Source organism: Sebastes umbrosus, chromosome 8 (genome assembly GCF_015220745.1).
Source record: "Sebastes umbrosus isolate fSebUmb1 chromosome 8, fSebUmb1.pri, whole genome shotgun sequence".
NCBI lineage: Eukaryota > Metazoa > Chordata > Actinopteri > Perciformes > Sebastidae > Sebastes > Sebastes umbrosus.
The window spans coordinates 7901360-7925707 of record NC_051276.1 but is presented as its reverse complement, the minus strand read 5'-3'; the positions used below and the strand labels follow the sequence as shown (position 1 = coordinate 7925707).

At 41.0% G+C, this 24348-nt stretch overlaps 1 protein-coding gene across 3 annotated transcripts in view; it reads left to right on the top strand.

Moving 5' to 3' along the window:
- The window catches only part of nr6a1a (nuclear receptor subfamily 6, group A, member 1a), a 101874-nt gene that overhangs the window by 63346 nt on the left and 14180 nt on the right, over nucleotides 1-24348 (top strand). The window contains exon 1 of one of the 3 annotated variants that reach the window (XM_037778252.1): nucleotides 10915-11087. The exons of the other annotated variants lie outside the window; for them this stretch is intronic. Coding sequence (XP_037634180.1) covers nucleotides 11072-11087 — 16 coding nt within the window. The 5' untranslated portion in view covers nucleotides 10915-11071. Of the gene's footprint in view, nucleotides 1-10914; nucleotides 11088-24348 lie in introns of those variants that run through there. 3 annotated transcript variants of the gene reach the window in all.

The following is a 24348-nucleotide window of genomic DNA, read 5'->3' as shown; positions in this document are numbered from 1 at the left end:
TTTGGCAGCAGATAAGACGATTAGGAGCCGGAGCCCCCCCTCAGGACCCTCCGTCATTAAAGCTGCTGGCCCACATCTATAGATTATAATGGCTGCTCCGCTGCCTCTCAGGTCGCTCATTGCTCCACTTTGATCAGCCTGTTGGTATTCGTGAGTGACCAAGTCAGCTTGTGCTGCTGACTTTTATCTGGCTCTTTGTCTGCTGACAGACCGGCTCACAGAGGCTCCATGTCTGTATGATACCGCCCTCTGGTGGGGAAGTGTGGTGCTGCCATAGACACCCCACCACCACCACCACCACCACCACCACCACCTTCTAATCATGTGATGGTGCTGCATTCATGACACCTATTCACAATTGAATCAATGGAATAAATGTATTCAAACTTGTTTAAAGATATTAAAACTCAATGTTAAGTGGCATCATTTTGTAGCTGCACTAAACTCTTTGATTTCAATAATTGTATATTCTTTTACACTAAATTTAAAAATCCCTAATATTATTTTCCCATTTAAAAAAACAAAACAAACAACTACCGATAAAACCAGCATGTCTTGAAATTGTGCCAACCTTTATGACGGGAGGTTTGATTAAACTTGCAACTCCCCTCCGGACCCTTAGGAGCCCCGAAACCTTCAGGTTCACTGTGTGGTGATAGAAACTGAAATGATGAGGGCCTTAAGACGATACCTGTATTATCTCCTGATCTAGAGGCCCCAGCTAGAAGAGTCTAGTTTTGAGGACTTAATTATTTAAGTTTATATCGTACTTACATGGTGCATATTCCTAACAAGAAACGGGGGACTTATTTTTTCCTCTCTGGGCTCCCTTGTGGTTAATCCGGCCCTGCTGTTAGACGTAGTCTTTGATATTTATGATGAGTCGTGGGTCCTATTTCTTTTTCTTCTCTAATGTAAAAAAACAACATACTTTTGAGCCCTGTGATAGTCTGGCGACCTGTCCAGGGTGTATCACCGCCTTCGCCCAATGTCATCTGGGATCGGCTAAAGCTCCCCTGAGTAGGATAAACGGTTACAGATAATTTATGGATGGAAACATTTGGGTTACAGCATTATTGTCGTGAATGTAAAAATAGTGTGATCATCATTTTGTGCAGCATTTCTGTCGCGTATGACTGGTGAGTTTTAATTCTTCTAAGATTTCAGCATGTAACAGATGACAGAGTCGTTCAGTTTGAACAGAGCTTAGTTGCATTTTGTTCTTAAGGGAACCATTTGGTTCGACAGTATGTCGCTGAAGCTGTAGTCCTGAAACAGTGAGGTCTGTCTTGAGAAATGCTTGAAACCCATTGTGTAAACTGTAAAGCAGGAGAAGTCCCTCCTCTTCTCTTCAGTCTTGTGACAAAGGCATGGTTTAACCCCCCCCCCCCAAATAATGCTGACTTATGGCCCACTGTTCTCACTGCCTCAGCATCTGACTCAGGTTAGATCAGTTCCAGGAAGGTTTATTTCACAATTTCTGTGAGGATGTTTTAATGCAAAATAAACACGTACAAGTCAGAAATCAGAAAATTAATACATTTTTCAATCAGGTGTTTTTGAAATGAAATCATGTGGGTTTCTGGACACTGCCTGAGACTAAATAAGTAGTTTGAAGCCCCCAGTTTGGGCTGTCGGGACTGCGATCAGCATTTGTCGTTCATTTTAGACTGTTTCTTTGGACAAAACAATGATATGATTCACGTATTCATAGATACCATATCCAACTAAAGTAATACCAACCCAACAGGTCATTTTGTAAATGTGTAACAATCTTACAGGTAAAATTTGCATTTTTCTCCATATAGAATATCTAATGTTGAACTTGTTTTATTACGTTTGCATGTCATTTGTTTCATTGTTTCGTCATGGTTTAGTCCTCTGTCATTTAAATGAATGGTTGGCATATTGATGAAACCGCTCATCCACATTCCTGCAACGTAATGTGAATATCTGAATACTCTTATCCAGGGTTACTTTCAGTGAGTCAATTCTGAACACACACCTAGACTAAAAACATGACAAACATCCAACAGCAAAAGCACAAAGCTCAGAGGTCAGAGTGGTAAACAATGTATAAAACGTATCCTGTTATCATGTCATAATCAAAGACAGCTAGGCAAAGGAATATGATGAGATAGAGAGAGGACACATGGGGACACATCCTCCATGGAAGACACCTTTTTTTAACCTGTGTTGTCGTTGGATGGTATACAGTATATTTCCTCTTCCTGTGGATAAACGGGTCAAAGTTCTTGACGTATTGAGTTTGACATCATGAAGTGTTCGAGAGCTGTAACGCATGGATTGACACCGGGTTCTGTTCATCTGCATGTAGGCTACTGCAGGTGCTGCTGTGCAGGGTTAACGTCAGCCGGCTACACATAGTAGCATGTGCTTGTAGCCCGTTCTCTTTGCATGATCTAGCCTAACCTCTTAGCCTTAGCTGGCTAGCTTGGTAGCTTCGAGCTAGGTGGGTGTGTTTCAGCAACCAGGCTTCTTTCGGCCCACCTCAGCTCCATTCACGCTCCGCCTCTTTGCCAATTTTTGGATTAGCTGGAATTGTCACTGTCAAGACGGAGTCGCTGGGAGCCACCCACTTTGAGCTTCATCTTTGCTCTTCAGAAGCCTCTGGGTTTATACTTATATTACAGTCAACATGTTGGCATTCATCTTAACTCTCACCATGGAAAGAATTTAGCATACTTCTCAAAATGTCTAACCATTCCCTTCATGGGGACTTGTAGTTGACAGGATACATACTTGATGCACAGGCAGCAGGTGGGGTGTAGATGGTCAACAGAGGCCCAACAGCAAAGTTTTGCCCCGGGACCCCGAAACAGGTTAATCCAGCAAAACCCCTCACATACAGTCTGTTGGCAAACAGGAATTAAATGACATTTACAACCTTGTCTGTTCTAGTCTTACAAATTCAATGTCTTGTCTTTATTCACTCTGCCTGGGCTGTATTAAGGCTGGGCAATATGACGATATATCATCAAAACGATATAAAATGTGTATTATATATATGTTTTTCTTTATTGTTTCTATCGCGATTATAGGCTAAGCCTATATTTATTTATTTTTTTCACTATAATTTCACTTAAAACTGTTCTTAAAATGAGAAAGTACTTTTCATTTGTCAAATATTAAATTTACACAGGAGTAAACAAAAATAGGTTATTTCATATAGACTATTTTTATTGTGATATATATTGTTATCGAGATGTAAAATTACCTATATCGTGATGGAAGATTTTTGGCCATATCGGCCAGCCCTAGACTGTATAATAGTATAGTATAATAGGCAACAGTATTGTATATTAATCGCGCAAATACATGGTGAAATTTACTATTTAATTCAGAGCATCCCCTAGTGAGAAGAGAAGGTGAGTGCCAGCAATTAAGGTTTTAACTGCAAAATAAGTTTCATCATTGATTGTGACAGCTTGTGAGAGAACAGATAGATGCAACAGTGCCTTGTATTTATCAGACTCCGATAATTGGAAACAGAAGAGTAGAATATATTGATAATTCCTCCCTGTCGGGACAATTAAAAGCATGATGAATGGCTATTGAGGATGGCTCATATGAGTTGGCTGTTTTAGTGGTCATTAACTCCAAAGATGGTGGCCAGGTCACCTCGGTTTTATATGCCCTTTGGAAGTTCAGGCAGGGAACAGCTGCATTGATCTGCTGGTCATCAGGGCTCCGAAAAGGCAAATGCATCCGGGGAATGTAAGGTGGATCATTGTAAATCTAATCTGCAGGAGTGGACGAGACCGAAACGCTGAGGTCAGCTCCCGTACAGCCGCGATCACCTCAAACAAACAGTAGGCAGCAGCCTCTGAGGAGACTCTCACAGCTGAACAGTGACCCATCATGTGTAAAGACAGACCGTCACAGTGATCTACTGAGGACTGATAGTAGGCAGTGAACAGACTATCTATTAGGATTAGATATAAAAATCATTAGTTAATCCAGTGGTTCTTTTTAGCTTGTGACTCCAAAACAAAATGTCTACTTGTGCGTCGTCATCACAGGCTTTAGTCTCGTCCATATTCTGGACATGAGTAGTGAACAGTTATAATAATTTAATCCATTTGAAGGATTTTCAGACGCCTAAAGAGGTTAACGTATCCGCTACAGCAAATATTACACAAAAGTCAAAACAGGACAAAAAAATATGTATAATATTTTGCAGGAAGAACGTTTTTTTTTTTCCTTTTAGTCAACTAATGACCCTTCAGGGTTGTCTTGGGGCCCCTCGGAGCAAATAACCTATTCTGTTGTTTAGGTATGAGGACGTAAGCACTGTTATTTTGTCTTTCCACTTGGTGCGTGGGTACAAAATAAAATTGCATGCGACTCATACTGACTCATGAAAATAATTACAAAGTCTTCCTCAGAAAACCATTCACTTATTATTTATATCAGTAACAGAAAACCAAATGTTTTGGCAGAGGGAGGAATTTGTGAGGAACTTTTGTTCCTCCTATATTTGGTCGTCAAAAAGGACTCGTCATTGAGAGCAACCTTTTTGTTGAGAGAGATTCTTGAGAGTGGTCTTGCTGGCCTTCAGGCAGGGTGAGGCAGCCTATTTTAGCCTACGTAGTACAGACCGACACCCCAAAGCACTGGGAGAAACAGAAAAGGGGGAACCTCCATCAACTTCTATCTAAATTTAAAAAAGGTCAATGGAGGATTCATATGTCTTTCTGGCTCTGTTATGTAATGCATATTCAGTACAGGAAGCAGGACTTACAGAGATATGGTGACGGTCTCGAGGTGCTTTGGAAACGCTTCTTCTGGTCCTTCTTTTAACAAGAAACACTTTATTGTGCTTTATTGATACTCAAGGAAATGGACTGACGTGGCTGTAACTTGCCTTAGGAAATCAGAATGTATGTATTTATTTATATTTGGAAGAGACCAAGAGCAGTGTGGCCTATTCCTGTTTTTCTTGAAGCTCTTTGTTTGGAGAGTAGTGAGAGGTTTGGCTTTCTGTGACAGGGTGCAGAGGGGGGGAGGGGAGCTCAAACAAAAGACATGCCCTTTGTTACTCTAATGTTTAGGGAAATGCAGAAAACAAGCCACAAAACAGCTCATTCGAGCTGACATGGAAATCAAATTAGCATTTTAGCTAACAACTTGGGCTTGTTTTAAAAGGGCTTTGCTGCGTGTTTTGTCAGGAGCAGGAAAGTCCAGGACACAAGGACAAACATATACTGTATCAGGAATGCTCAGGCTGCCTGAGGCTAATTTAAGATCACATTTTCACTTCAAATACACGTTTCATGTCTGAGAGATGCAACAACATGCTTTTAGGAGTTTAAGTCCTTGAATGTCAAACGGAATTTTAGCATTCATTCGTCCATAGCCGTGCCGGCGGCTCAACCGTTACTATTAGGCAGGACCTTTAACAGCGGAAGCAGCTCCCTTAAGTTAGTCTCATGTTGATCATTTTGTGTGATGTTCTTAATGTGTGTTTCTTTTTATAAGATGAAACTTAAAATAGTGACTTTTATTTTGGTATCAAACTTTCCAACAGTTCTACTGTGGTGTAGGATTTTAATTAGAAAACCACATTTAACGATTGTCAGTGTGAACTTACACTATTTTTGTAGTCAAGAAATTAGTTGCATGTATTAAATAAGTATTTTGTCTGACTGCATATGCAAATACAGGCTCCCCAAAGGCCCACGAATCAAGAGAACACCTGAGGTTACGGACCTGCGCTAATAAAACAAATTAAATTCAAAGTTATTACTTATCCAGCCGTCCATTCATTATCTGTAACTGCTTATCCTATTCAGGGTCGCCGGCGGGGGGCTGGAGCCGATCCCAGCTGACACAGTATATTGCGATACTGTTATAGTATAAAGAACACACTTTTTCTTTCCTTTTATTTTCTATAGAATCCGATTAGTGGGATGCATTTGAATTTATCACATTCCCTGTCGCATTCAACATCATAGCACTACTTTAAGAGCAACCTGGTCTCACAGGGAGGCGTAGAAATAGCACAGCATTCCGTCTGCTGTTAGGTTAAGACAACAACACACATGTTGTTTCAAATTAAATAAAGTATTGACTGAGTTAATCTTTGCATGTAAACTATTAATTTAAAATTTATAGTGTTTTTGAGAATCAATACCGTACCACAAAACATAATATTGCGATATACGATATTTTAGATATTTTGTTACGCCCCCAATATTATCAATATGTGCAGGAGACCAGAGAGAAAGACGTCGCGTGTGTTCAGCTCTCAGTAGCTTCTAACTGAATCTGAATGAAAGCCTTCAAATACAAAAAATATAAAGGGGGGACTTTTATTGTGAAGAGTTTATAGGAAATGGAATGTGTTTATCAACGAATTAGCCGAGCTTTTGTTAGCGGCTATTCTTCAATGAAAAGTCAAGCAGCAAAAATAGTGGGGGACTTTTATTGTGAAGAATAAAGGAAATGAAATGTGTTTATCCACCGTTTTACAGCCGCTCTTTTGAACACTACTGTAGTCACAGACATGGTTACACACACCTACGAGGGGGTAGCCCTGTTGCAAATCCCTGACGTGATGCATGGGCTGAATCGCCAAGTCGGACAATTCAAGCCAAGCCAGCACACGTGTGTATGGAAAAGGTCTTCTACATGTCCTGTCGAGGGGCCCCCAGCCTCAGGTAGCGCCACTTGCCACAGGACAGCAGGTAACCAGCAGAGGTGCAGCGCTCTACTGCCTCCAATTGACTTCAAGGTTAAAGGCAACATGGCTGATTATGCTGTTCATCTTCGCCGCATGGGAGGAAAGGTGCTAAGGTCAAGGGTGACATATGGCACCCTCTCTCACCCCCCCCCCCCTCCCTGCACAGCTCAGGTTTGACTTCCTATTGCTATTGACAAGCAAGGTTATGCCATTCAGACTGAAAATATGTCAACAAAGCCTGCTCTGGAATCTGTTAGTATAGTGTAAACATTAAGGTTATTTGTTTTTAAAAGTATTATTTGCATTCACATAAATGTCAAGAAAATTGAATTTCCCACTGAGTTTACTATCTCACAATAACCTTTGAAAAATTTCTTTGTTAACCCCTTACTATTCCGACGTCTTTTTTTTTTTTTAGAGGCTTAGTGGTGGAGGACAGAGGTAGATAAAAAAGTCAACAGTACATGTCACATAGAAGTGATGTACATCATCTGAAAGCTGGGAACCTGCAGATTAATTATTTTATTAAAGCTCAGCACTGTGAGTCAAGTTGTTCTAGTCATTAATTAGAAATAAAAAAAATAATTAATTAAAATAAATTGTGAAAGTGTATAAAGGCGTAGAACATTGATATAAATGTTATGGCCATTCCCATGCACCCTTATCTCTCATATTAATTGTTGCAGCAATTTTTGGGTTGATACCATTTGTTACACAGACTTGGCGCTAAATTTAACAATTTTTTTACCACTCAAGAATTGATAAAAATGATCAATAATCCCTCCAAAATACCACATTAAGACACCAAGACCTTGAGAAACACAATAGAAAAAGCCATGCTGTGATTTGATTTTAAAAACTTTTGAAGAATTGCATTCTTTGGCGGTTTGATGGCGAGCACTTCTTTTCTGTAAACCGCTCACATACCCACTTTTTGTCAACATACCTTGGAAAGCCATCCATCCTCTGAAGGTCTCTAGTTTGTGACTGTAAAGTTTCATGAGTTTTTTTGTGATTATCCTAGAGGTCACCACAGGTCATTTTATACAGTGAGTTTCAAAAACATGGTCTCACTACAATGAAATGGCAACCTTGGGGACTAACATCATCACACATGAATACAGTTGGGCTCATTGGATCCACAAGAGTCTCAGCTTTTCTGTCATAGCAAATTTATGTAATTCCAAGACTGTTAAGGGACCCCAGTATGCAGAAATATTCAAATTAGAATAGGCGAAAATGACACCTTTGTACTGCATGCAAAAAAACTGCATGTGATTATCATAAAGTGGGCATTTCTGTAGAGGGGAGACTCATGGGTACCCATAGAACCCATTTTCATTCACATATCTTGATGTCAGAGGTCAAGGGTCACCTTTGAAAATCGCCATGCCACTTTTTTTTTGGCCAAAATTTAGCGTAACTTCGTAGCGTTATTTAAAACTGATCCCGGTACGACCTCTGAAAGACCTAGAATAGCGACCAGGCCCGTCGGAGAGTTAATGGGTTAACCAGGACTGTAATGGTAAATAAAAAGCTTGTTAAATTATGAGAAGTTAATGTCATTATGATTTATGTCAGCTTAAAATCTGCATGTATAAAGTAGGTTTAGGTCGGTTTGTTTTCCCATATTCCTTAACCATTAACTGTTGGTGAACTGTAAAGAATTAACGCTCAAATCCCCATGTATACAATTACAACCTCGGCCAGGTCCGTACTATAAGCCCCTGCCGTTGACACAGTGACATATGGTAGTAGACTCTTATGGTATTAGTGTAAAGTAACCTGGGAGACGGCGAGACTGCCTTTGATCACACCAACAGGTTACACGTGTCCTCCTCTTTCTACCTGCTTACCAACTTGCCCGGCGTGACAGCTCCACTGCTGTTTCTGTGAATCCTCCCGAGCCCAGGCTCAGTTGTCTCTCCTCAGCCTGTATGCATTCACATGAGCTGTCTCTCTCTCTCTCTCTCTCTCTCTCTCTGTGTGTTGCGTTTGAATGTGAAAAGCTTCTTATATGTGTCTTAATGCGGCCAGGTCATTAGCATTCTCATGGGGGGTTGGGCCCAGGGGGGGTTGGGGTGGGGTGCTGCTGCTGCTGTGAGAGTGAACAAGTGGTATTAGTAGGGTGGAGCTATGGAGAGGGTGGGCTGGGAAGACTGGCTTGGATGGTCAAGACAGGCTTGGCCACTGTAGTATGAGGTGAGGATCAGGTAGGAGGCTGCTGGGTACACAGGGAGCATCAGGTTGGTGCAGTAGAGTTTAGGGTGTGTAACACCAGTGAAACACTGGATGCTTCTCACTATGGCCCCCTAACCAGGCCACTGGAGGGGATGAAGGAAGAGAACCCACTGGATGGTAAGATATTTTCTGCTGCTCTCACAGGTTTAAAGGCTGGTTACCATGGCACCAAGATATGGGCAGAATCACGTCAGAAAATGTGAAATTCAGCTTTCTTACGAGGTGAATTTCAATTGGATGGCCGTTCAAGTCAATGGGGCAAGTAGGAAACTGGATAATTTGGATTTCTAGAACCTTGTATTCATAAGGACTTGGTTTTGTTTGTATGTTTTTTGTCAATACTGGTAATATGATTGCCAATTACTTTTGGTACTTACTTAGGGCAATATACTGTGTGTATATATATATAAATGAAAAAAATACCAAAGGAAGCAGACGCACAAGAACTTTATCTAAATAGAATGCAGTCTAAAATTGGAAAGAAAATCTTGATTGAAGTGTCTGATCAAAGAATGAATCTAACCAGACATTTAATGCTAGCATTCGGTACGTGACAGTTTTCGATACTCCGTGCTACAGACACATTTTAGTCAGTATCAAAAAAGTATTGGCATTCAATACCCTAGTTTTTGTAAGATGCAGGGGTTCATACTCCACCCAGAATTACTTTTAATGTTGTTTATTAATTGTTTAATGTCCTGTTCAAAATGATATGGTGTTGGAGTGAGTACATGTGGCATGTAGAAGTAAGCCTGCAATCGCCAATTATTCTCATTATCGGATAAACTATCAATTATTTTCCTCAAACACACTTAAAGTGATATCTTCACATTTCTCATTCTGTTTGACAAACACTCAAAAAAATATATAAATATAAATATAAAACAGGGGAAAAAACGCAAATCCTGATACTGGAGAACCCAATGTTTGGCATTTTTCTCCACAATGATGATGACTTATCAAAGCGACTATCGCTTCTCTGAATGTATTTTTGTAATTATTATTTCTTTATATTATTTATTAGACTTTATTGAACCCTGGAGAAAATCAAAATAAGGACATTGCAGTTATATAGTATGCCGTTTAGACCACTCCGCTACCAGGATTCCCAGTTAGTGAATTAATTAATTAATTAAAAGAATCACTAAATGCCACTATTATGAAATGAAGTATGATAAATCTACACCTTGCACTTTATCCTTTACATTTGGTTACTAGCATTGTATGGCCATAACCCCATGTAACATCAATGTGGTTAACAGATCAAAAGACGAGCATAAAAAAAGAAATTTACAATGTAAATTTGCACTTACAATTGGTAATTGCCTGCACATCTTACTAATTATCCTTGACCTTACATTAGCTGATGGAGAACAGTATTTTCTGTTTGGGAACGAAAAGATTGTTGGCGGCCATGTTGGAGAGCACACGCATGTTTAGCTGGAAATATCTGACTTCCAACTTTTGAATGTGAATGCAGTGTTAGTATATATATGGAGGGATGTATGGGACCAGAGGAGGAAGAGGATCCACCTCAGTGTTTCTGTTCTCCATCTTTATTGGCCCCTCAGCTCCTTTTAGCTTTCCACTCTGCTCCGTTTGTAACCAACCAAGCTGTGAAACTTTACCCTTCTTCACTAAGTCCTTCAATTTGCTAATGTCTGTGTGTTTTGTCAGCTTGAACCTGTGTTTATGCTTGGACGTGCACTTTGGTCCTCCTCAGAAGTGCCAGAGGCATGGTTGAGGGGAGGGGGAGGCTAATTTGGGAGGGGAGTGGTGGGGAGTAGTATTGTTGAACGGCAGCGAAAAATAGGACTATCAGTTCCACTCAGATAACCCCTGGCTGTCATTGGACCTCAAGCCAAGCCGTGACCCCGGGGCTTGAACTCTGCGGTCATGTGACCGAGGCAGTAAAGTGACCAGTGGTGTTGCTCGGCTCTGGCTGTGGTCAGAGAGGGGCAGGCTGTAGAGGAAAGAGGTCGCTGGGGGAGAGAGAGAGAACAGAGAGAACAGAGAGAGGGAAGCAGAGAAAGAAAAGCGAGTCATGAGGCGACCAGGCCCAGTGGTCTTTTTTAGCCAAGTCCATGCTTGAATGGGGTCCAGGCGGACTGGGAGAAGCATGAAATGGATACATGGGAAGGTAAGGAAGGCCAGCAGAGATGGCTTTTTTTTTTTTTTTTTTATTTAATAGGCGGTGCTGAAACTCACCTTAATTAGCATATGTATGAATGGAAGAAGAGAGTTGTTTGTATTTCACTGGTAACTTAATAGTTTCTTTTGTATACCTTTTCGTTTGATTGAGGAGTTTCTGTTCATTTGATATGTGAGAGATTAGTATGTTACTAATCCTTCAAACATAGCTTCATATCCAGCCAATATGATATTTTAGAATGATATTGACTTTGGAATTACTATTAAATTAATAAATGTAAACTATTGAATGGCCATTTAGTTCCAGTACATGCTGCTCTCTGCAGTTTGAGTCAACCAAATGCTCCATTGCTTCTAGATGTGTGCTACCTTTGATGGGATTAGCCCCTTTATGCTGGAAGTTGTTAATGATTGTCAGGCCAGGCTAATGAGCTGAGGGATGCTCCGGCTTTTCACAGCAACGCCGCCTTCAAGTGCTTTGTTTATGTGTGTGTTGTGACGTATCTCTGCGCGGTAGTGATTTGCACAGAGTGCCTCCATATGTATTGATCTTTGGTATGTGCTTGTGGGTTTTGTACAGTGTTAATACAATGGAGGATCGTTAGCCCCCAAGAACTCGGAGTGCTTTCACATATTGCTAGTTTCTTTCTTTGCTTCTTTCTTGCTTTTTTGTACTTTCATGCTGTTTTGAACCACGAACCAACCTGTTCAGCGGGCGATCTTTCCTTGAACCTAGTTGACGACGCTCTCCCCAAATCGCTTTCAGCTCACGGGTTCTTTTGTCGCTTCAATTTGGCTGTTTTACGTGAATTATCTTAAGTACTAGAATAAAATAACCTTCCTTTGGCAGTTTTCACACTACATCCCATCACCCCAGGCACCCACCAAAAACCACCCACCCCTTTTTTTTCCTCCCCTTGTATTGCAGGAATTTGGAATGTGATCCCTTCTCACTCTTAGGATATATAGTCCACATGGCAAAGCAAAGTGTGCTGGACTTGCTCATCACTGCTTTCACGTCCTCTGATAACCGCTTATCTCACTCACATCGATTGGACAGTTCACTCAAATCATTTTTCGTCATAATTTGCTAATCCTCGACACAAACATCGCCGCTCGGGGGAGTTTAAAGACAATGATAGAATTTCTGGTAGTGTGTCCTTCATTGGCTTTTTTCCTTCAAGGACTTCAGTGTAGCATGTGGAGGAACCATGTTACTGTATTCGTCCCCTCCCCCTCATGTTAATCCCTCAGCCAGCAGCCATGTTGGTAGTGCTCCAGCTAAGGGAGGGTTAACTCCAACACTTCTGCTGCTATAACTCACCATACATCACCTTCATTCTGGAGGAAAACCCTTTCTGTTTTGCTACCGTTTCTGTGTTTTGGCAAAGGGGTGTATTAATTCAGAGGGAATTGTGGAAACAAAGCACAAGAGGTAGACAGAGAGAGAGAAAGGGAGCATGGGAGGTTGTTTATGTGGATGTAGGTGCAGGGGACAGAAGCTGTGTGAAGATCAATAGTAACAGTGGGGGAGGTCAGGGACTCCTGTGACTCTGTAATGCTCGCCTATAAATAGCCAATGACAGAGGCTGCTCATTTGAGCCGCGCACACACACTCCTTTTTTTCCTAATTTCACTGAAACGTATCCATCTCCCCTCGGCCGAAGCCTTGTCAAACCAAACACCACACACGTCATGTTGCAGATCTTTGTCTTTTAAGGGTGTGTTATTTCAACTACCCTTCACCCTTCCCCCCAGCACACACACACACACACACACACACACACACACACACACGCACACAGAGGCTTGAACTTATCTTTGCAAATGTTTTTTTTTTTTTCTTCTTGCTTATTTATTTTATGGAAAGACACATCTGCCTCAAATGATCTGCTGAGGCACAACAAGCTCCATGTTTCTTTAATTGGTGGACATTTTACAGTATTTTGGTCGGTGCTGGGAAACATCAGTGGGAGTTTATCCTGCTGGCTCCGCGGCCTCTGGGAAGTCCCCCCACCCTCCCCACCCCCCTCCTATTAATGAAGGTGTCTCAACATTCATTAACAGAATTTTTATACGAGTGTGTATCACAAAGCCTGGGCTGTAAAACTCACCACATGGTTCATATCAGCATGTGCCTGACCCAACATTAGAAAAGAAGCTCAGGGCCTAAACCAGTTTCTGCCGTCTTTTTAAGCTGTTTTTCATGTTCTGCAATTCAAAGGAAAGGAGGAACAGGGCACAGGCTTAGAACAGTGCGTCATTTCCACAGTTCTTCCTCTTTCTTTGTTAAATAGAAAAAAAGAACATGTATTATATGAATTGTTATGGCACAACATAAACAAAACATTCAAACTTTATTAAAAGGAGAACATTAATTGAGGTGAACAAGCATTACTAAGCATGTTTTATTCTTTCATGAGTGATCATCTGATATGCACCAAACTCCATTTACTTTTTTTCTAATTTACAGTAAATAACAGAAAATACTAGCGTTAAATATATTAAATTACAGATGTACTGTAAATGAACTGACTTCAGTCATAAAACAATAAGTATGATAATAGTTTAATGGCAATTTCCTGTTTTTCGGTAGCTTTTCTACCTTTTTCTGTTGGGAAAACGTCAAACCATGTTAAAAGATGTTGTGAAAATAAACAATATTTTGGTCAAAACCTTATTGAGATTCACTTAAGAAATCGATATTAACCTGTTTAATAATAAGGGCTCGGTATTGAACCTCAATACTTCTTTGTTACTGACCTTAATGTGTCCGTATCGTGAGTATTAAAAACAGTTAAATACCGAATCTGGCATTGAATGTCTGGTCAGATTTATTGTATTCATTACTTATTTGCTGATCAGATTGTTCCTGATTGAAATCCAAAATTTGTAAGTTTTAGACAATTTAATTTATATCATTAAACATTTAAACTTTAAAGTAATCTTAAAGATTTTCATTTAAGTAAATGTCTGTTAAGTCACTATTGACGACTGAATGAGGTGATTGAGCCTGTGGCTCATGATGTAAGCCCTTGCATTCCCAGTATTAAGGTACCGGGTGTCTGTGGCGACATTCCCGGGACACTGGACGACACACCTGAAATTACCACTTATCACCATAGGTGCCGCCAAAAAAACGAAACGGGGATCTTCGAGACTGTAACTAAGCTTTTTTTTGTAAAATTAAAAGTTTTTTTAGAAAAACAAATATCTCAAAGTATCAGAAAAAGATATTTGTTGTGAAGATTGATGTATTAACATTAGTATAAAAAATATTCAAGATATACCCAGCCCTATTGATAAGGTCTTTGATATAAAGATGGCCACTCATTTTTTTTTTAAATTAGAGTAACTCACATGCACATCAGTCTAAATGTATGAATAAAAGAATACTCTTTACCAAGTTCTCCACATGAAGACATAAATTCTTATTTGGAATTTTAAAAAACAAACATATAAATGATCTTTTCAGATGCAAACAGAGCTGAGACAGTGAGCCAGACTCTCACGTAATTCAACAAAGTGGCATCGCATGTGGCTCATATTAGCATAACATTAACACATATAGCCTATCTTTGGTGTGGTATTACTCAATGCTAATGATTTAGCCTCTAAGCCTGTGTGTATATTATCAAGACAGCAATGTCAACAGGTCGCCATTGTCTCTGGGATGAGCCCAATCTGCAACTCCATGCACGTAACTTTTAAAGATTAGCATCACAGTGTGGGCTGCCAGGAATGCTGGATCTGAGAGTCATGGAGGGTCTTCAGATGCCTTTAACCTCTGTGAATGCGTTAGATGTGTGGTGTACATGTACATACCAGTCATAGTCTGGGGGAGGGTGGGGGTGCTCCCCTCCCTCCCTCACCCCCAGGTAGGAGAGATAAGTTAGATAGAAGGAGAAGAAGAGATATGAGGAGGGGGAAAAGGGACGAAAGGCTGAGAGAGAAGGAGGGAGGGTTAGGCTTCCAGCAGCGGAAAAGTACAGCAGATTCCTCCAACCCCCGCTCCCTGTCTCAGCTGGGGATGACGATTGTGATGGAAAGCCCGAGACAAAACCTGAAGAGAGAAGCCCTTCAGCAGCAGGCCTTGTTGCTCTGTCAGCCTCTCAAAAGGCTGCTTTACACTATACATCGGCCTTTGTGTGCGCGGGGTGTGGACAATAGGGAGATTTGGCCACGACACATCTCTGTTCTCAGCATGATCACACAGGGTTAACGAGATGGTGAAACCTGGGCACTGTTTAAACTTTCCCGTAGGAGAGCATGACAAAGTCTTATAGGACAGCACTCGACTGATTTAAAAGAAAAAAAGAAAAAGAAATCATGCTGTTCTTTACATTTAACCTCTTTTCCTCTGTGTGAAATGCAAAGACTATTCCTTATAGTTCCACATGACAAGTGATGCACATCTCACTCGGATCCGTTGGCTTACAGTGAACATTTGTTGGGGCATATTGGGAGCAGTTGGGAAACAAGAGCGCCGTTTGTCTTTGCCATCGACAGGGGGCTTAAAATGCTTGACTTGCATTTCCTGGTTTGCGTTAAAAGTTTGGAATGAAACCCAGGCTGACCCCTGGGAAACAATGCAGCCTTTAATGGGCCTTAGGGGGGTGAGAGTGAGTGTGTTTGTGTGGAGGGGTGACACAGAGCATCGGGGGTTTCTGCACCCAAGCTGAAGAGAGAGAGAGAGAGAGAAACTGGGTGGAGTTCAAGATGAAGCACTGCTTTTATAACTCTTTATCGTCACCTCAGAGGGAGTCGCCACAATAATTTCAGAAAACTGAATATTTCTTAATTTATCAGTCATTTCTAGGTTATTTTACCCAATAAGCCTCTCCAAAATTGCAGAATGATCCACTCTCATTCAAAATTCGTCCTTAATTGTGGGGACATTTTTTTCCGGCTTCGACCATTTAACTGTAACCTCTAAATTAAGCAACAATCAAAAACTTTAAAAATGTAAAAGTCTTTGCAAATCAACCCTTACATGCTTACTGACTTCACTAGCATGTCGGACCACATAAGCAAGCTCTAGTAGACAGCAGATTTAAAAAAAAAAAAAATGGAAGCAAGACAGAGTCTTAATTATCCTGACTTTTAGTGCATAGTATGGGTGAAGCTCCAAAAACTCTGGATCCTAAATTTCCCATAATGCAACTAGGGTCATCCTTTGTTAGACCCTCCCTGCCTGGTAATCGGCCACATCTTTCAAACTCCACTTCCCCAGTTTGTAACGCAGGCTATGTGTTTGAAAATGTGTAGTGTCCAAGCACAAGTTGAGATAAGCCTGATGGTAATTATCGGGCAAGATGCCATTCTTGTCTCAGAATTGACGCAGCCCCTCCAGAGCCACAGAAGACATTATGCAACTGTTTTCAACAGGCTGAGTAGTACTCCTCACGACTAGTAAACTGACCTTCATGTGTAAAATTGGTGGAATTCCCCTTGAAAGTCTCTGCTGGCTTCATCTATCAGTTAAAATAATGTATTTTGAGATATACTGTAAGTCCCTATTCCATGTTGGCTAAACTTGCCAGGGCTGTTATGGATAGAGTTGCAATGATCACATGATCTACAGCCTTGATTTCAGTTGATTTCAAACCATAGACTCTACCTTTCTTTAGCAAAGTACCATGTAACCTCTTGAATCTGATGAATTATTCTTTTTTACGTATAGTAGATCAGATATGACATGAAATGTCTGTTTTACACAGCATTGCACCCAAGTCGCTGCAGTTGGTTCTAAAGGGTCAGTTCACCCCCAAATTCCTTATTTATAAAGTTGTATCCAGCCATATGTCTAGTTTTTCTTTATTTGTCCAGGTTTTCAGATGTCTGCCCCTAACATATCTACAACAGAGATGAAGTGAATTTCATTTATGATGCTCAAATACATTTAAAGACTACAACAGCTATGTGTCCTAAAACAATGCCCCAGTTAGATAATCCACAGACCCTGTTGTGAGCAGTTTTCAGTGGAACTACGGTTTACAGGGTGTTCTGGTACATTGTTTCTGGGGAAAACTCTTTCTGTTGGGTGTCATTTTTTTAAATTATTTGACAACACAAATTAAATTCTATCCTCTTCCACTGCATCGGTGCGGAGGCAGAAATCTCGGACAGATATCTCCAAACCTACCACTATAGGGATAAGTGAGACAATTAGTAATTAGGCCGAACTGACCATTTTAAAAATGCACCAAATGTCAATATTACATTTTGGCTCTCACTTAAGTCCTACTTTTATCATATGCTTTTATTTTGGAATTTTTTTTTCTGTATCAATCTTTCGTAGCTCTGTCACTACATTGAATTCAGACGGCTTTGTCTGAAGAGTTGGGTTACATGTTAGCTGTGTTGCCAGACTGCCACAGACTCCGGGTCAAACACGCTGCAGACGGAACCTTTACCAAGTGAAATCCTTGAGTAAATGCCATGAATATTTAATTGTCATCTACAGGCAGGAGGAGGAGGAGACATGGGACGTGACAATCTGAGATCAAGTGTGTGAAGGTGTGAATCGGCCTGATTATATGGTGGCCATGCACTTGAAAGACAGGGTGATAGATTTGGCAAATAAGCCCGAGTGAAGGCAACTATTAGCCATTGTGTTTTTGCCTCAATGAAGGAAGTCAGGCGTTTCACATAGGGTGGCCAGTGAAATATATGGTTTTAATGTGTTCCCTGAATGAGCACATGGGCCGACAAATGGCTGGCTGAGGAGGAGGTGTCATTTATTTGATCTTCCTCATGTTTTATGATGCCAGGGGTCCTTCATATGACCTCATGCTATAAGCTCTACTTACAGTAACATGTAGAAGTGAACACTATACAGTAAAAGCAGGGTTTCTTTTTTAGCTGAAAGTGCACTTTTTGCTGTGCGAGGACAGGAGGATGGTGAGAAGTTGGTTTCCTTTCCGGCGGCTCCATGGAGGTGTCGCTCTGAAGCTTAGCAGCTGAAAATCTCTTTATTGAGACTTAAGCTGAATCTGTGCCGAACTGCCCCTCGACTCCCACTTGTGCTCTGTGTTACCAATCCTGAAGTTCATTCAGAGCAGAAGACTCTTGTAAATGAATACAGAGGACTTTACCACCTTCTTTAGTAATATACCTATTTTGTAACTGCCTATTTATTTGTGACAAAATGCATTCAATTGACCCATTTACCATCCATCGTTCTTCCCATGAGACAGTGTAGAACTTTGACAACATGCTGCAGTAAACAGTATCAACAGATTACACTCTCACCTTTTGATGAGATTGGTTCTCTTGGTTCAAAAAGGAAACCCTGCTCGTCTGCCTACCGTCTGGCAGTCCAACAGTGTGATAAGTCCAAATGAATCGCTAAAATAGTCAGTTTGTTTCGTTATTTGGAGGGCCACCCGCTTTAAAGGGTTAAAATGATTTTTAGAAAGTAGAAAGTTCTCCATCATGCTCCAAAAATCCCTCACAATCATCGCTGATTTTTCATTGAAAGTACGATTATAAATGACATACAGTATGTCCAACAGTGTTTAAAGAAAAGCAACCTTGTTTTCAATTTTTGAGAAGATGCATATTTGAGATAATCCACTGGGTTTTAACGATTTCTTTAAACCTTAAGATGTAGGAAATAAACCCACAAAGGAGCTCAAGACTTTAAAATCTGGAGATAAATTATTTTTTATAGGACTCTGAATCCTTAAATGCAAATCCAAGCATTACTTGTGATCTTCATGAAGTTAATTCTTTTGATTTAGGTACTGTATAACTTATAGAGCAGAAACAATTACTCCATTAATCAGCAAATATTGTGATTATTTTATCATTATTCATACTCTGATTATATTATTATGAGTAATTTTTCAAGCAAAAATGCCAAACATTTCCTGTTTCACTTTCTTCTCAAATGTGAGGACGTGCTGCTCTGTCTTATGCGCTTTGTTTGAATAAAAATATTTAGGTTTTGGACTGTTGGTTGGACAAAATAAGGTTTTTAGGAAATTTCACTTTATATTTATTTATTTTTTTAGATCTTACACAAGAAGATAATCCGCAGCTGAATCGATAATGAAAATAACCATTAGTTGTGGCCCTAATTAAATCCTATATTCTGACTTTTTTAAATGATGGAACCGTGTTAATCATCTCTGTAAAGCGCTTAGTTTAGGTCACGCTTTGCGCTCTTAAAAAAAAAAAAAAAAGTCAACAGCAGCACGGATATTTCTCTGACTGATGGGGCTTCCTCCCCGAGTCGCCTTAACCCCTGTGCTGTGTAGAGTTAATCACCAAAATAGTTAAATTCTAATCCCAGGATGGGCTCACTGTGTGACGCCCCATTGTCTCTGTACAGTGTGGCTGGCCCTGCAGGCAGCAAATTTAAACCTCACACCATTTAAATGGTAATCTGTCTCTGGGCTTTAGAAGTCCTCGATTCACCATTCATTATCTAGGAGAGGCTTTATGCCATGTACACCCCACCTCCTTCTAATTACCTTTAGTACATGAAACCTGCAGCCTGCTATAGAACCCACCCCCCAACCGCCCCCTCTCTGGGAGGCTTAGCTCTCAGCTCAGTCACATGCCTCTGAGGGAGCTGGCCCTTTAAATTATATACAAACACAAAAAAACCCTAATCCTGCTCATTTGAATATAAACGATGATATAACTTTGGCCTGTTTATTGTCACAACGTTTGTGCCATTTAATCAGTGATGGGTGACCGGGTCAAACCATTGACAACAGTCACAATATCAGGTTTCTTCTAGTCGTGTCCCCTGAGGTAAACCGTTCAACAGGCTCAAGAGTCACACTCTTTAACATGATCATAGATGGTACAAAACATGGATGTAGCATCTGTTACGTCAGCCATTATTTTCAATTCAATTAATTTTTTATATAGCCTCAAATCATAACAGATATCACTTGACGCTTTTCAAATAGAGCAGTTCTAGATCGTACTCTATAATTTAGAGACCCAAAAAGAGATCCACCATGAGCATGAACTTGGTACAACATAATGGCAAGAAAAAAAACTCCCATTTAACAGGAAGAAACCTTGGGTAGAACCAGGCTGTCGGTGGGCGGCCATCTGCATCCAAATGAAACAGGAAGTCTACCTGACTGTGATAGGCTCAAGCATCTGTCAGTATTTTGTCAAAGAAAAAATGCCAAATTTTGCGCTCTGTGAAAACTGAAACAGTCATTTGTTATTGTATTCAAACATTGTTTGGATTAATGATAAATCCATTGATTGAAAGCATGTTCAACAGATCAATATAGATCATCAAAATAATGGTTAGTAGCAGCTCAACAATCAAGACAACATGCTCCCAAACGTACAGAGCCTTCATTGAAGCTTTAACTTATTTTTAATTAAACTATAGTACTGTCTTATAATAATAATAATCAACAGTAATATGTAACTTTATTTGGAGCAGATGATGTGATACAAAAGCAGCATGTCTAAATCATGGATGTATAAAGAGAACTGGATGCAGCTTTCGAGGCGGGCTCCCGTTCATTCCTATGAATGTTGCTCAGTAGCGCATGACGCCAAAATGGCGCGACTGCCGAGTTATAAAATACCTGGATCATCCGGCGATCTTCCGCATCCGTTGGGCCCATAGAGCAGGCGCAGTAGCATTTTGTTTAACCATGCCTCCTCATTCACATGAACGGAGGAAGTGAAATAACTCTGGATTCGGCTATTAGTGCATTTTACATCTTTTAGGACATAATGATTTAAATAAGGACTGTTCCAAGTGTTCATACTGGGAAGTTGATATACCTAAAAAAAAAAAGATCCGCCGAGTTACAGACGACTCTTTCCCAATGTTAGTCTATGGGGAAAAGTATTTTTGGGCCCAATGGCATGACGTGACGGACACGGAAGTCGTAATTCACCATTCGGCCACTACGAAAATGTTCTTCAAAGCCCGGCGCCCTTCCTGAAGGCTTTGGTCTGAATCCCTCCACAATCTGGACCAATGGGAAGATGCTTTTGAATGATAGCAGTGTGTGACGATATCTGACCAGTGCAGTCCTGTAGTGTGACCACGGCTTCCACTAAGTGATTGGGGTCAGTTAGTAGGGCGGGGATTGAAACCCCTCCGTACAGTCAGTGCCTTGCTTTACTCATTGAGCCAGGCAGCAAAACCTGCTTGTCTGCCTCTGTTATTGACTTCCCAACCACAGAATCCCATAGGAGGGTAAAGGTCCCGCCGGTGTGTGGTGCAGTTAGTTGCATTACACAAGAGTCTTACATTAATCACATGTCCAGGTTAATCTCCAGGCTCAGCAGGTCGCGTAAACCTGCTGGACGGCAGCCACAGACCTGTCATGTCTCCGTCATTCTCTTTATGAAAGCACACATGCTGCTGTCATTACAGCTCTTTACATCCACCAACAACCAGTGGTCCTGCAGGAGGCTTTTATCTCCTGATCAAAACCCAAAACAAAAAGCTGGGCTGTGAGTGTACTCGAGAAGTATCAAGACCTCAAATGTTAAATAATTGTAGCGACTATGCAACGAAAAGTTAGCTTGCTCTTCTGAAGTAACAAAGGGGGTAATGTTGAAAAATGAAAAGGGACTGTTGGAGAGAATGAGGAGTCCACCATTTTCACACCACTCTCACTCAGCTTCATTCCAGACAGCCATGTTGTTGTGACAATATCTGTGTATTGGTATGATCAGATGAGATGTAGATGAAACATGAGAAGATCCTTCTATGTTTGTCTTCTTGACCTTACTCGTTGGCTTGCTTTCCTCACTTCCGTTTCTCTTCTCGTGCTCCAATTCATTTAAGCTGAGCAGCCAATCAGAGTGATTTCTCTCACCGACGAGCTCCGCCGCTGAGTCAGCCGGAAAACCTCCGACATGGGTAGAATAGAGCTGACTGTGCTGGACGCACTGCAAAGACTAGGCTGAGAGACGCTCTCCAACGGCCCCTAACTGTTTGACGGCTGACCGTCGGCTTGGTGTGTCAAGGCCTTTAGCCACGTCTACTTGAGCCCCCCCTTGTCATCAGATATGTGCACAGTTGTTGTGACAAGCTCAACCAAAAAATAATTGTCCTTATTTTATTTCAAAGGTTTTAAAGGCCTAAAGAGGCAAAATAATCCAGTAATTCTATCTGGTGAATCATCTCATGACCTTCCAGATGCATCTTCCAATGCCATGTGGGAGTCCTGGCTGAGGTAGAATCCTTCAGAAAGCATGTTTTATAAGAAAAAAGAAAACATTGTCGGACTCATTACGGACAAAAAAAACCATCAGAATCGATGCAGCAGTACTAAAGATATTGCTTTTTTATTTTTTATTCCAGTACTAGGCTAAATGGCTAGTTAACACAAATAAAAATAAAAATAAAACCTTCGGAAATGAACTCAAATAGCAGAATTTGTAGCAGTCATATCTCATATCTACCACAAGAACCTTCTCATTGTTGGTGGTGTATTGATTAGTAGCTTCGGTTCCATGTTTCATTATTTTGATATTGCCCATTCAACGTTCCCTGCCCCACAAATCTCACCCCCACTTATCCTGTGACACAGCTACGGCGAGGGAGGAGGCACCGCAAATCCAGATGTATAGTTCTCCATCGACCGACAGAAATGAAAAATAAATCTTGCTCGCTCATATTATGAATAGAAAAACACTTAGTTTTTACTGGGATGGCTGTTGCTGGCCGATATTTTGTAAAGCAGTTATATTGAGCTATTCATTCTTTTAAAAAATTCCTATTTCATGCAACCAACATTACAAATGATATCTCTTCCATCGAGGGCTGTCGCAATATTGCAATACCGTGCTATTGACGAGCCTTTTTTTGTATTCATTGCAATGGGAGCGCCACGGCAACAGTGTGACGAGGTACTCTGCGCCGAGCGCTGTGTGTTTGGTGTTTTTTTTCTAGTCGCCATGAGTTGAACAAATGTTCAACTTTGGGTCAAACGCTGCACTCATCAGTGTCAGTTTTCACCCAGCCGTCCAATCACAGTGGAGGAAGGGGCGGGACAAATACCACAACGACCAACCGTCACATCCTTCATGTAGGTAGCCTACATGAAGCAGTGCTGAACAATAACAATTGAGGAGAAATGAAATCACATAGACCGGCGGGTCATCATTTCTCCCTACACGTGTTTCAGCCTTCCCTTCATCCAGAGTCTACTCTACCTTGTGCTGACATTTTTTACTTCTGCCGATATTCCGTATCATAGTAACCAGACGCAACCAAAGTGTCTCAGCTGAAAAAAAACCCACTGTGCCTCAATAAAGCTTATTTGTATAACACTAAAATTGGGATAAGTTAAGTAATTTGCAAAAAAAAATTAAAATAAAATTACAATAATACCGCATATCGCGCTGTTGAGCCGATCATTATCACTGCAGGGGAAATCCCTTCACGGCGACAGCCCTATCTTTATCAGGGTGGAAGAACCTGTAAAAGAAGAGACCACCACTGACTACACATCAGCATGTTGTATCAGTCCAACCTCTATCTGTTCCTGGATTGATCCCAGTCAAGCCAGGACACAGATCAGCAGCAGGCCACATTCCTGCTGCAGCCAGGCTTTGCACAGCGAGGCTATTCTCTGTAATCATGGAGTCCAACCCATCTGCTCTCTGCGGCTGTTAGCAGGGGGGGTTGGGGTCTCAGTGTGGAGGGCTTTTTGGTGTGTGTGTGTGTGCGTGTGTGTGTGTGTGTGTGTGTGTGTGTGTGTGTGTGTGTGTGTGTGTGCGCGCGCTATAAAGCTTAAGACTGTGGTAAGCAGAGAATATGTGCTCTGACTTAATTCTCAGCTTCCTTAGTGAGTTTGATTATGTGCATTATGTAGCCTGGAGGTAGATGGGGGATTAAGAGAAGATTTTCAACAGCTTTCTCAGTTTGCTGTCTTAACAGTTTGAGAGCACCTTCATGATTAGTAAAGAAGCTTCACGAGGAAGGTCCTCAGTAGGGCCCATCTCTCTTTGATCCTCTCCCCGTCCTGTCACATACGTACGGTCTCCCATACATCCGGACGTCATTTCGAATCAGTTTCTAAGTCTTCAGCCCGTTTCTTTTCTTCTCTTTCCCGCTGTCTTAACGTCTCATTCTTTCGTGGTCAGCAAACTGCCAGCCAGCCTCGTAAAACCCACATCACATCAAGTGTAATTTCGACTACTATTTTTAATGTACTTTGTTGGGAACATCGCGTACCACATGATTCCCTCGGCGTGAGACCCCCCCACTTCCTCCTACCTCGAGCCCCCTAAATATC